The sequence below is a fragment of the Falco peregrinus genome, chromosome 6 (assembly GCF_023634155.1).
Source record: "Falco peregrinus isolate bFalPer1 chromosome 6, bFalPer1.pri, whole genome shotgun sequence".
Classification (NCBI taxonomy): Eukaryota; Metazoa; Chordata; class Aves; order Falconiformes; family Falconidae; genus Falco; species Falco peregrinus.
The window spans coordinates 79262157-79275251 of NC_073726.1; the positions used below are offsets into that span (position 1 = coordinate 79262157).

The 13095-nt window shown below is 42.0% G+C and overlaps 1 protein-coding gene across 5 annotated transcripts in view; it reads right to left on the reverse strand.

Moving 5' to 3' along the window:
- KIAA0930 (KIAA0930 ortholog) overlaps positions 1–13095 on the reverse strand; it is an 81761-nt gene that overhangs the window by 14175 nt on the left and 54491 nt on the right. For 4 of the 5 annotated variants that reach the window (XM_055807223.1, XM_055807221.1, XM_013300728.3 and 1 more), the window contains exons 3-6: positions 5844–5951; positions 4493–4570; positions 1586–1687; positions 1009–1149 (exon numbers count right to left, since the gene is read on the reverse strand). In XM_055807223.1, the coding sequence (XP_055663198.1) occupies positions 1009–1149; positions 1586–1687; positions 4493–4570; positions 5844–5951 (429 nt within the window). The remainder of the gene's footprint in view (positions 1–1008; positions 1150–1585; positions 1688–4492; positions 4571–5843; positions 5952–13095) is intronic. The other variant, XM_055807222.1, reaches the window with a different exon arrangement.

Sequence of the window (13095 nt, forward strand, 5' to 3'; positions counted from 1 at the left end):
AAGAATGGTCGAAGTTCAAGTTTTGCCTTCAGCCATAATTGAGTATTTGAAGAGCTAACAATTTGATTTCATTTAATAGAACAATGTAAAGTAGCTGTGTGGTCAGACAGGGCATTTGGAGGCTACGACATGACTTTACTACATCAAATCTTTTCTTTCTACTGCAGGACTTTTTTCTTATGTTGTCTTTAGTGATTCTTATTCCCATGTATTTTAATAACCCACCTGCCGATTATATGAGGCCATAAGACGATGGTGGGACAAACAACTTCAGTTTCACATTCTCTTGAAAAACTGCTAGAAAAGTTCAATTATTCACATTTAAAACAGGAAGGAGAGAAATTACTCATGACTTCTCATGACAAGGGTCGGAACAAAGGAAAATGAAGTTTAGAGTCACAGTAGATATTGGGGGGGCGCGTTTTTTAAAATCTCTCAGAATTGTCTTCATAAACTGAGAAGTTTATTGGCTCTTGCACTCACTGGACTTGAGCACTAAGTACTGAATTTCAAGCTGAAAGTGCTGGCATTTCATGTTTCTGTAGGGAAACAAAGAAAGCTTCTTTCTGTGGCAGTGAAACTACAGTGGTCAAATAGCCACGAGTACAAAGACACTAAAGAAAAACATGTTTTACATATAGCAAGACAGTGATCAGAGTTTAAGATCTCCCTGCAAAACATGCCTTCGCTGAAGTAACTAGAAATATCCATGACATTTCCAGAAAACGAAGGGGCTCGCAGACTTCCGTTATTCAGATCCCTTCCTGTGTCACGCTCCCAACTATTTACCACCTTCACTAATTCTGGCAAACACCAAGGTAATATATATCCTGATCTGAATACTCTTCAGCTGTCTGAGCCAAAAACATTAGCTTTCAGGTAACTTTCAAAGCCAAAAAGGACAGACTACGATATCTAACGGGACAAAAAGCCAACAGCCTCAGCAGCCAAGAACGGTGATCAGAGGATCATTGTTGCAAAGGGCATCGTCTTTCAGATCCACCTTACCCTGTTGTCATAGACCTTCTTGAGTGCTTCATAGCGGATGGACCCCTGAAAAATCACCCCTTGGAAGGTGTTGCTTTTGTCACTGGCCACCAGCTCCACACAGACCATTTCTCCTTCTCCAACAGTCATGTCACTGAAAACCTGCCAAAGATGCAAGATGAAACACTTGGAGGCAAACTGCAGCTGTTAAAGTTGAAATATATTCAGGTTCCCATGATTGTCCTTAGGCCCAAGGCAGTTTCAATGTAAATGGCAGAAATCAAGGCAGCTGTATGCTCCACCCCAGCCTTTCAAAAAAAACTTAGTTCAGGCAGTGCACACTGCAAATCATTTGTTGAGATAAGCAGCTCTCACATCAAGCTCCTTGCTTTAGCCCATCATAAAGACAAATGCCAAAATCCAGCTTTAAGCTCAGATTTCAAACACTGAAAAAAGAGAAAGGTCATATAAAATAAAAATTACTGGAAGATAACACCCAACTAGCCAAGAACATTTGTTCAAAAGGTACAAGAAAACAACTAATCAGGACATAAGACTAGAATAGGCCAAAGTTCTGCTGCTGCAGCAAGGAACTCACCTCTTCAAAACTGTCGATCATGAAGAATATGTTGGGGTAGCTGATCTTTGACTCCTCTCCTTTACTGTCCATTGGGTGTTTGCTAGGAGATGCAAACACTTGCTGAGAAAGATATGGAAAGACATACATTTTCTCAGTGCCACGTGCTCAGGAACGGGTGTGCTGAATACAAGGCAAGCAATGCCAAAACACCATGGTCCCACACTGCTCAGTCAGCCAACACTCACTTACGCTAGAGATGCTGGACATCCTGCAGGCAAAGCTGAGCTGGTTTCTGACAACAGCCTGTTTTGCAATAATGACAACACTTGTGAAATCCTTGAGTTTTCACCTGCAAGTTATCAAATACCAGTTGCTCCACAGTAAATGTGTACTTGGCCTCTCAACATCTTATGGTACAGCTAAGGTATTCTCCTTTTCATTAACAGAGAAAACCACCTTGAGCTGCCTTTAAGTTACTGCAGTGCACTGCAAAAATAAAAGCACACACAGCAAGAAAGTTACTGTGGAGTAGCTGACCTAACACTATTTGCTTGTACAGTTAATTCCATTGTTATTGTTTGCTTAGTACCACAATAAGATCAACATCACTCAGTAATGGAAAGCATGACCCTCAGGAAGACAAGCACTCGATTCTTCATCCTCATCTTCTGCTTCTGTTTCTTTCTCTATTGACCGTGCCTCCTCTTGCACACTCCTCCCACTGAAGCAGTTCCTGAAATTCACTGGTCACTTAACTCCTCAATCCAACTTCTGTTTAAAGAGCTAAAGGCTTTAGATTTTATCATTCCAACAAGATTAAAAAGCAGATAAAGAGGGAGAAGAATTCATGCCGAGTACCTTGCTTTGCTTCCACCTCTGTTTACAAACAAAGCTTTGAATTAAAGAAACCTGTCAAAACTTAGCCCACTGTGAATGTGTGGAAAGCTCTGAACCTGCCCAGATTGTCAGGCTTGCGATACAGTCTCGCTACAAAGCATTCAACACAAACCACGACTAAGGGTAGGGTATTAGATATTCATGAGGGTTCCCTTTCCTTATTTGTACTTATGAAGCCTACATGCCCATTTAAATACAGATTATTAAACAGAAAGGCTGCTTCATGACAAGAAACAGCATTGTAAAGTAACAGGACTCCTCAAAGATGACACTTGCACTAATGACTGAAACAAGGACGTCTTCCAGGCATCCTTGTTCTCATGGCATCCAATGTAACACAAAAACCCCCTCCAACTAATCTCCAGTCAGACCTGTCACACCTGAGCAAAATACACATCCAGTCACACCTGAGGAAAATACAGTCTGTAGAGATCTTAATTGTCAAGCCAGCAGAGAACCAACCTCATCTGCAAAATAATTGAAGGGAAAGTCAGCCTTTTTCAGACTGGCTTCTTGCCTTAGGTACTCTGCTGGTATGAGCACATGGCGTTGTCATAGGTCTGGGGTAGCACAGCAAGTCCTGTGCCTGAATAGAGCTTCTACGTATTCAGCATCTGGCTGCACACTGATAGGATAATACATGCTTTCTAAAGCAAGAACCATCACAGCAGTAATATAGATCCAAAAATGTTAACTTCTGTTCATTTAAAACCGAGCCTCAGTGACGCACGTTACAATGAAATGCCATACTGCAAGTATGTTTTCCACAGCATATAGAACTGCCCTTTCTCTCTCCATAGATCAGCTTCATGATGTTGAAACGATACTAGTATGTACTGGTAAGTTTTAATGTGTGCTGAGTTTGCCCTAGAAAAGGGGAGACAAAAATTTATAAGCAGTCCCACAGTACAAGTCTCTGGGAATGAGGAATAGAAAACCTCCTCCTTACTCCGAACACCACTCACATGCAATGAGGGTAGGTCCCTCATCCTCATCTTCCTAGTTTTGAAATCTGCAAGTAATATTTACAGATTTTTCTCAAAAGAATTTTACAGAAGTTTACTGGGAGTGAAATTCGCAGCAATGGAAAAAACAGTAAGAAATAAAAGGCTTACATCGGTGGCGTTAATGTGTTCTCAACACCACCAGAAGGGAATTATGTGCCTAACTAATGCAAATTACAAATACAATAATCAGCATTGCTAGTTTTGTCTGTAGGCAAAGCAACAATTGTTTCAAAATGGTAAAACAAAAGTAAAGGTTTAAAGAGCATTGGTTTATTTTAGGTAAAGCCAGTAGGCAGCTGAATGAGCTAGAAGGAATGGAAATGCCTGTGAGAAACAGCCTTTTAAAGGCAACAGGAGCCTTTTACAGGAAGAATTTCTGCCTAGGAGAAGTTGCTGCAAGATCTGCTGGAAACTGAGTGAAGTTGTCTAGGGTTTCTTGTTCCTATCCCCTCCATGCTTATTACTCAGTTTCCTCCACTATGCTAAACTCTGAATTAACTGTGTGCTGCACACAAACAAGCGATAAAAGCCTTTGGCATAGAGATGGAAGGAATGAGCAGTTTAAGAGAGAAAACAAAAATATCATAAACCAATAAAGAGATGAATTGATAATCAGTAAGTTGTCTACAATTCAATAGCCCTACATTACAGATTTACCCTGAAGGCTTCTAATAGCTCAGGTCTCACCCAGTTTCAGGGTTACCCTCAGACTGGTCAACAGTTGGGCATACTCCCCACCTTCAGCAGCTCCCACCATCCCCAAATCCAGCAGGCAAATATACAAATCTTGAAAGCATGCAGAGGTCTTTACAATTTTTTGAGAGGGACTATAAAGGACATTTAGATCTCATATTTAGATGACTGGCAGGAAATGTCACTAGAAAAAGACTTGAGATGCTTCACAAGGATGCATCTGTCTGAGCACAGCCTGAGAACCACCGCCTGGTTTTGATGCAGTTTTTAGGATTAGGTAATACTGGATGCCAGCCTCTTAACCACTGCAACAACAGGGTAATCTCACCTGAGACTTCTTTTTGTGAATGTGAATATCTCCTCCATCGGAGCGTGTGCACACAGCACATGTCACCACATAATCCAGCTAAAACAAGGCACCAGAACAAGAAATAAAGGTTTAGAGTTAGAAAAACATAACATTCATGTGCATGAAGCAGAACACATTCTGTCTTAATATTTTTAGCTGTCTCGTTAAAAAGTAAGATGCTTTAGTATTGCCATTTTCTTTATTTTCTTTACTATACTGAAACTCCTACAATTTTCAAGCCTATGTTTGTTTGTTAACTTAGTGATACTGAAATATTTTGCACAGATGCTTGCTGAGGTGCACAACCTATGGGTAAAGAAACTGCTGTCAATATTGTTTAAGACTAGCAAGCATGACCCACACACACAAGCACACTTAAGGCAGAAATGGAAAAGACACCCTCACTTCAAAAAGGGAAAAATAGAAACACTAAAGAACACAAGCAACATGTTAGAGAGGTCAGAAACCAGTACCATAGCCTGCCAAACAACCTGAAAACAACTTGTAAGGAGTAAGCATGATAGATCTGGATAGAATGCCCAGCTGTAACAGCATCTCTGAATTCTGACTGTAGCAAATGGATTCTGGTTTTATTCAGCACCAAATAAAGGTGGAAACTGCTCTCTGGAGAGAAGTTCTGCAATGAGACTTCTGGGAGGAAGGAGAGAGAATGAAAACAATTTATTTTCCAGGATGTGTGCAATAACCCAGCAGTCTCTCATTCTGAGATCATAATCAACAAAATTTTTAGGGGATCTCAAGTGACTGCAGTAACATTCAGCTTCCCTAAGCACTGACTTAAAATATGAAGTAACTAAGCAACCTATGAGTTAATTACAGAAATAATTTGTGCTCATGTTTCCACCACCAACAGAAAAAGTTTTATTGAAGTTCTGATGTCAACAGCAGCAAAGTCCCTGTGTAATACATAACACCTTTAGTACATTTCCACACAGCAGTTCGCTCTTAGATGCACCAGGATTGTGAAGTCTAATGGAAATGTTGCTTAACAGTCTCATTCACCCACAAAAACCATTAAAGTTTTGCAAAATGGAAGGCTTTGTCACAGAATATAAAATTCAGTCCAGCTTCACTGGATACACGTAAAGATTTTTTGAGGAAAGCTATTAGGACTCCACTGAAAAATAATAAACATCTCAGATTATATTCATTTGGACTCTGAAAGACGAAATTAAAGCCATGTTTTCTTTATATCCTCCAGAAGTATTTAAATTCCCCAAGACAGCGACGAAAGGGGACAGATCAAAGCCTACCCTGAAAAGTCTCTAGCATAAATAGCCCATGAAAATTAGATAAACATTGCTGTTACCTTCTGTAGGATGAGGTTCAAGTAGACGCTCTCTTCCCAGTCAATGTCAGGGTCTCCCAAGCCAGGAAGCTTCTTAGAATCTCTCCGGTAAACTTCAACTTCAACCTGCTAAAAAAATATCCCATCTCCTTGAAAAGTATTACTTAAAGGTACCTATATGCAAAACTGAAATGGACACCAGAAGCTGCACGTTGCACAGCATCCTGCTATATTTTTCTGTCAGGACTGGATTTTGCTGACCATGCAAGGTGAGCCCTTGTGGAAGGTTTTGCATGGAAGTGAAGCTGGAGAGACGGGGATGCCAGGGAGAACAGGTGAGAAAGGCAGGTCTGTGCAGGGGAATCTCAGTTTTGAGCAGCAGCTTCATTTATTCCTTGTAAGTGGCATGGTTTAGCAAAAATGAAAAGAAAATCAGGGATACACACACATATTTATCCTAACACAGTCCCTCGGAACCAAACATGTCACTGGATTAATGCTCAAGATCGTCAAGCAGGTAGGTGTTGCTTGCTCTGCATTAGGGTGGGAGTCTCTGGGAAGATGAAGTCCACGAATTAAAGCCTCACAGAGGACATTTTGGCAACCCCTCTGTATTTGGTTTGCATGGCAAGGTTTGGGGCGGGGGGGCTACAGTGGTGGCTTCTGTGAGAAGCTGCTAGAAACCTCCCCCATGTCTAATAGAGCCGATGCCAGTTGGTTCCACAATGGACCAGACGCTGGCCAAGCGTAAGCCCATCAGTGAAGGTGGTAGGTGCCTCCCTGATAACATATTTAAGAAGAGAGGAAAAAAAACCTGTGCAACAAATTGCAGCAGCAGGGTGAGAATATGTGAGAGCAATAACCCCTGCAGACACCAAGATCAGTGAAGAAGGAGGGGAAGGAGGTGCTTCAGGCACCTTCTCTTGTGGTGAAGACCATGGTGAGGCAGGCCACCTCCTTGCAGCCCATGGAGGTCCACAGTGGAGCAGATATCTACCTGCAGCCCATGGAGGACCCCACGGCAGAGCAGGTGGATGCCTGAAGGAGGCTGTGACCCTGTGGGAAGCCCGCGCTGGAGCAGGCTCCTGGTAGGACCTGTGGACCCATGGAGAGAGAAGCCCATGCTGGAGCAGGTTTGCTAGCAGGATTTGTGATCCCATGGGGGGTCTTGAAGGACTGCACCCCATGGGAAGGACCCATGCTGGAGCAGTTCATGAAGAACTGTAGCCTATGGGAAGGACTCATGTTGGAGAAGTTGGTGAGGGACTGTCTCCCATGGGAGGGACCCCACGCTGGAGAGGGGAAGAGTGAGTAATCCTCCCTCTGAGGAGGAAGAAGCAGCAGAGACACAACGCGGTGAACTGACCACAACCCCCGTTCCCCATCCCCTGCACCACCTGGAGGGGGCAGAGGCAGAGAAAAATCAGGAGTGAAGTTGAGCCTGGGAAGAAGGGAGGGGTGGGGGAAGGTGCTTTAAGATTTTATTTTATTTCTCATTATCCTTCTCTGATTTGATTGGTAATAAATTAAACTGATTACCCCAAGTCAGGTCTGTTCTGCCTGTGATGGTAATTGCTGAGTGATGTCCCTGTCCTTGTCTCAACCCACCAGCCTTTTGTTATATTTTCCCTCCACTGCCCAGCTGAGGAGGGGAGTGATGGAGTAGCTTTGGTGGGCACCTGGTGTCCAGCCAGGGTCAACCCACCACACCTTCTTCTAAAGGTTTCACACTGACAGCACTGATTGGACCCAACTGCATGTGAGATTTTCAGCTGTACTGAAAATAAGCAAATGAAAAATCCCAAATAATCTCAGAAAGCAGAAACAACTCTACCAATGCTAACAAACTGAAGCAACTGAGATAAATATAAAATTTGACGATGTAGTACACTGTGATGAACTGTACCTTGACACTTCCAAAAAAACCCCCAAAAAACTCCACAGCATGGCTTAATCTCTGAATTAGAGTGGAATACAAAATAGGGTGACAAGTAGCACACCTAACAGGTGTCAAAGCTATGCACTATCTTGACAGAATACCTGGAAAAGCATTTATTTCTCTGTGTTTGTCAAATATTTATTTATTTTTCTTTAAACACAGTAACATACTTTAACAGATGTTTAAGAAATATCCAGAATACGGTGACCGGTTGACATAGCTATAAACAGAAATTCATGATTTTTTTTTTGCTTTGGTTGGGGCAGAGAGAGAAGGAGAGAGATGATTTGTTAAAAAACAACAGATTGTTATAAAAATCAGGTTGTGCGAATGAAATCAGAGTAAGATTAAGCCCTATAGTACCTGTGCTTTTGTTTCAACTCCTCTGGGAAGGATAAAGCTACAAGACCGAAGTACAGTGAACAACAATGGAACAGTACAGTATTTCAGGATTGACCCTATTATCAGGTGCCATGAAGACTGACTGCACTGTTGTCTATCATTCACTTTTTAACTTACAAGTATCTTGTAGAAATGCCTGTAGACTCATACAACATCATTCTTCTGTTTTGTTTCTGTTTCTAGTAAAGCTCCTAACCATTAATTTTTCTATTGGCAATACAATCACATAAACTAATGAGAGTTACTGTAAAAAAACTAATATGTGAGCAGCTGAGGGAAATAATCTAATTTCAATTCTTCTCCAAATAAACAAAGGTGATATTTGCATTTTCATGCCTAAAAGCCTAAAAACACCACATTCACAAGATTCTAGAAATACTCTGTGAAACAAAACCCATCCTGTTTCCGAAGGAAAGACACAACGAGAGGGCTGGGTGAATGCACAACTGAGTAATTCATAGAATGGTTTGGGTTGGAAGGGGCCTTAAAGATCATCTAGTTCCACCCCCCTGCCACGGGCAGGGACATTTTCCACTATACAGGTTGCTGAAATCTCCATCCAGCCTGGCCTTGAATGCTTCCAAAGTTGGTTCTTCTCTGGGCAACCTGTTCCAGTGCCTCACCACCCTCACAGTAAGGAATTTCTTCCTAATACCTAATGTAAATCTATCCTCTTGCAGTGTAAAACTTGTCTTTACCCTTTGTCCTGTCACTACAGGGTAAAACTCCAGCTTTAACTAACACCAGGGTAAGTGACACCAAGTGCTCAGCACTCTCTGCCTCCGCATCCACGGAGCCTTTATTTTACTCCAGACACCTCTTAATGATGAAATTTAAACTTTGCTTTGCAGAAGTCAGCCACTAATGTTTTCTGCTGGTGAAATTAATTCACAAGCTCCCCAGCAATTACAAAGCCACTGCACAACAATTCTTTCACGGAACGTGTGTCCCCCAACCCTGTCACAGATAACGACAGAACACGGCCCTTTCTTTAATCACTTTTTCCCTCTGCACTGATTTAGGGTAGGATTCCCAGGCAGTACAGCCTGCGGGTTAGGCCATGGTGGAGCACCATGAATCACCACCAAGGCTGTTCCCCAAGTCAAGTGCTTAAGCCACACTGTATTCCGAAGGAAATTAATTTAAGGAATTCAATCTTTTGCCAGGCAATAAATCGCACAGGGTACAGATCTCTGTTCAACTGGTCAAACTGGGCAGGACAGAAGCAACCTCCTCCCAGCAAGGAAGGGGCCATCAGCAGCCAGAAGTAAACAGAGGCAGTACTCAGCTGACCTCAGAAAGACAAAATGGACTTCCAAACGCTCTCTGTGGGGCTGGCATCTACTGGATGTTTTTGCAGCTCCGGCTTGCGCCCAGGTAAGCATGCTCGGTGAGCATCAGGGGAACAAACCAGCCCTACCCAGCACCAGGACAGTAGTTACACCACAAAGTCAGCGTTTGCTACAGCAGCCAGTGATTTCAGATATCTTAACGTTCCACATCACTGAAGACTCTGCTTTATAAAACACAATGAGCCCCCGCCAGGGTGCTGTAACAAGCAGCACCGCTGCTCCTCAACTGACTGGTAATATGCTTCATAGTGTGGGCACCCAAATTACAAGTCACTTTTGAAAAAAACCCACACCCCTTATCTCACGAACACCTCTATCTGCAACATCTCTTTTACTCGTTTCCAAACACTTGTTTCAGAAATACCAAAAAGGTGTCCATAAGGCATCTTGGCATAAAGCAAAATGCTAAATCCAGGCTGGCCAATACAAACAGCGCTTTCCAGGGGTTCAGTTTCACATACACTGCTGTAGCTCACAAATTAATCTCAACTACCCTCTGCTGCCACTGCACTGGACATGTGAAGGTGGCAATCCAATATTACGTGAAATAAATCAACAGGCCAGTTCAGCTCATAGCAAATGATCCTGCTGTCGTTGGCACACTGTGGAGTCTCAGGCAGGGCCAAGGACGTAGGAAAGACTGGAGCTGACTCCAGTCAGACCCTGCAGCCGCTTGTTCAGCATTAGCCAATAGAAGAGCCATCCAAATCAACCACTTAAAAAAATGTAAAATTTAAAACCCCTTATACAACAAACTTTAAACACAATTCTTCACTGTTCCATACATCTTAATCCCTATTGTTTAAATCAACAATCTAAATTTCTTGGCAGGCTGACCTAATTTGTCTGTGTCCCAAGGAAGCTTGCTTAGCATCTTTACACTTATATTCCTAGTACTATGCGCAAATGGCATATATGCCAAGTATGTAAAATCAAAACCTGAAGCCTCAGAAAGCCCCTTACTCAAACTTCTTATGCAAAAAAAAATAATAAAAAATTAAAAAAATAAAAATTGCGGCTGTAAGATCACATAGGTACTGTAGAAGCAGCTACCTTAGCTGTCACCAAGGGATTTTCTTCATTTAAGCCCCAGTCTGAACATCAACAAGTACGTACTAACCTTTCATATTTAAGTTAAATGTTTCAAGTAAATGTAGGCATTTGGGATTGGCGGTATGGGAGGCAGAAGACCCACGTATTCACTGTTCCGACCTCTAAGTGCTCGGACATCAACAAACTCTCAATGAGCTCCCAGTAACAAAAACCATTATGTGAGTTTTGGTAAGTTATTGTTGCCAGAGCTGAGCACAGCACTTCCTAAATAAAGAAAAACATCTGTCTTGCCAAAGTGTTGCCTTATAGTTACATAGAAATCACATGGTAAATGTGAGCCCAATTGCTTTTTATAGATAATAATATATAAAATAATATCTATAATACAGATATTATAAAAAAAAAATTATATGATTTCTCAATATATCTCATGCTTTTCATTAGAACACCATTTTGTGATAGTCTAGGCTTAATACATGTTATCACATTTGGCCTTCCGGAGTTAAGAAATGATATGGACTAGAGAACATGATGGATTTCAGACAGCTGAGCCCTCCCTGGAAAACAAGTCTGTCTCAGCCAGGGATCCAAGAGACACTGGGTCTTCTTCCAGGCGTGCTGCTGATTCACTTGGCCATGCCTCACCTCTATGCTTGTTTATCTGGCTTTAGACTAGATGTGCCTTCCTGCAAACGTGAAAAGTTATTAATAGAAAGAACAACATAAATACTAATTATTTATCCCAGTGAAATCCAAAAGCCAAGCTGGACACTTCTTCATTCAAGTCAAGAAGATGACCTTTCTACAATTTCAGCAAGCTGAAATCCATTACGCCACCTTTATAAAGTTTGCACAGGGTTACTGAGCTAAGGCTGTAACGGAGAATTACATCAGCCAGGCTGACCTCCTACGTGTCACCGACATTTTATCCTGTTACTTCTTCACAAAACCCAGTTAATCATATTTGACTAGACAGTGCCTGGGAAAATACCTTATTTTGAGAACATGTTCCAATGATTAATCATCCTCTTGGCTGAAACTGTGCAACTTCATTTAATTCAGCTGCTTTCCTTTTGCCAGCCTCTGGTTTTTATCATGCCTATTTTCCCTATATTAATAAGCTCTTTAATACTCAGTTCTGGTTGGTGGGTTTTTTTGGTTTTTGTTTTTGGGTTTTTTTGTGATTTATCTTTAAGATGAATGAGACAAAAATTCCTTTAGGAGGTCTCTGTGCCACTGTAGAACTTGTGCTCCTTTTCCACCTCCTCAGTATTTCACCAGTACTGGAATTTTCTGGTACCAGCACAGCACTAGCGTACACACATTTACTACTCCCTCAGGATTGCATTTTTTCTGCACAGCAACATGACTACATGCTAAATAACTTGCACTCTGTCCCTTCCCTGTCCTTCCCAGAGCCTGTGCACACTCCTGGCACTGAAGTCTTCAACTATACTAATAAATGGAGCCATCTCTCCTAGGGATCAGGCTGTGCAGTCTGATGCGCCCTCAATTTATGCAGCACCAATATGTGCCACCTGCAAATCTGAATCCACTGTAATTTTACAACTCCAGTCACCGATCCCTGCAGAGCCCCCTTACAAATATCTCCACCCGAAGTTGTTTTCCCCTTCCCTGCTCCATTTACCACTTCTGCTAGCCAGGATCCCTACCGTCATCCTGCTTTTCCTCAGTCCGTTTCTTTTCCGTGCTTGGCAAATGTTCTGGCTACCTTCCCGCACAGCTCTCACACACTAGTACGGTCCATCCCTGGGACTTCATGGGCTTCTGTGCCACAGTGCTTGTGCCTACTCTGGAGTGACACCAGAGGTCCCAGAGAACCTCACAGCTACTTCCAGCTGCAGCTACTCCCACCCACAACACACATTACCAAAACTGTTGTCAGGAGTTATCGTCTGCACGAAAAGAATATCCTAAGTGCAAAGAAGCAAACTGGTGTATTTTTTAACAGAAATATGCTTTTCTGAGACGAATATATTATGGACTTGTTATCTTTACAGAAGAACTCAAGCCATACAAGACCTTGTACTGGAAGTCAATACAACAGATCTTAAGTTATACACTTACAGACAGCTGGAACACTTTTATCATGAAACCCATCTAAGACCTCAGTCTAGGCTTAAAATCTTTGTGATAAACTGGATACTTTCTCCACTATGCCTATTTACTCCCCAAAACTTCCAGAATACAATCAATATTCTTAATTGATATTAATAAATATGAACACTGGGATATTTGGGCCCTCCCCCTCCAAGCCCCTCACTCAGGAGAGCATTAATCCTGTTCAGTTCCCAAGGCATTAGAGCTGTTTGATGAAAACTGTGTGAATTGAAAATCATCTTGTTTGCACAGCTTAGTACCTAAGCCTTTGAAAAATTCCTGGAAACAAATCTACAATCAAAATTGATACAGGCTGTCAGCTGGGCAGCATGGAAAGCATGGGGTAATAAGAACAGAGTTTACAAGAAGCACCATTTTGTTGGCATTCAGAAGCCATCCAAAAAAA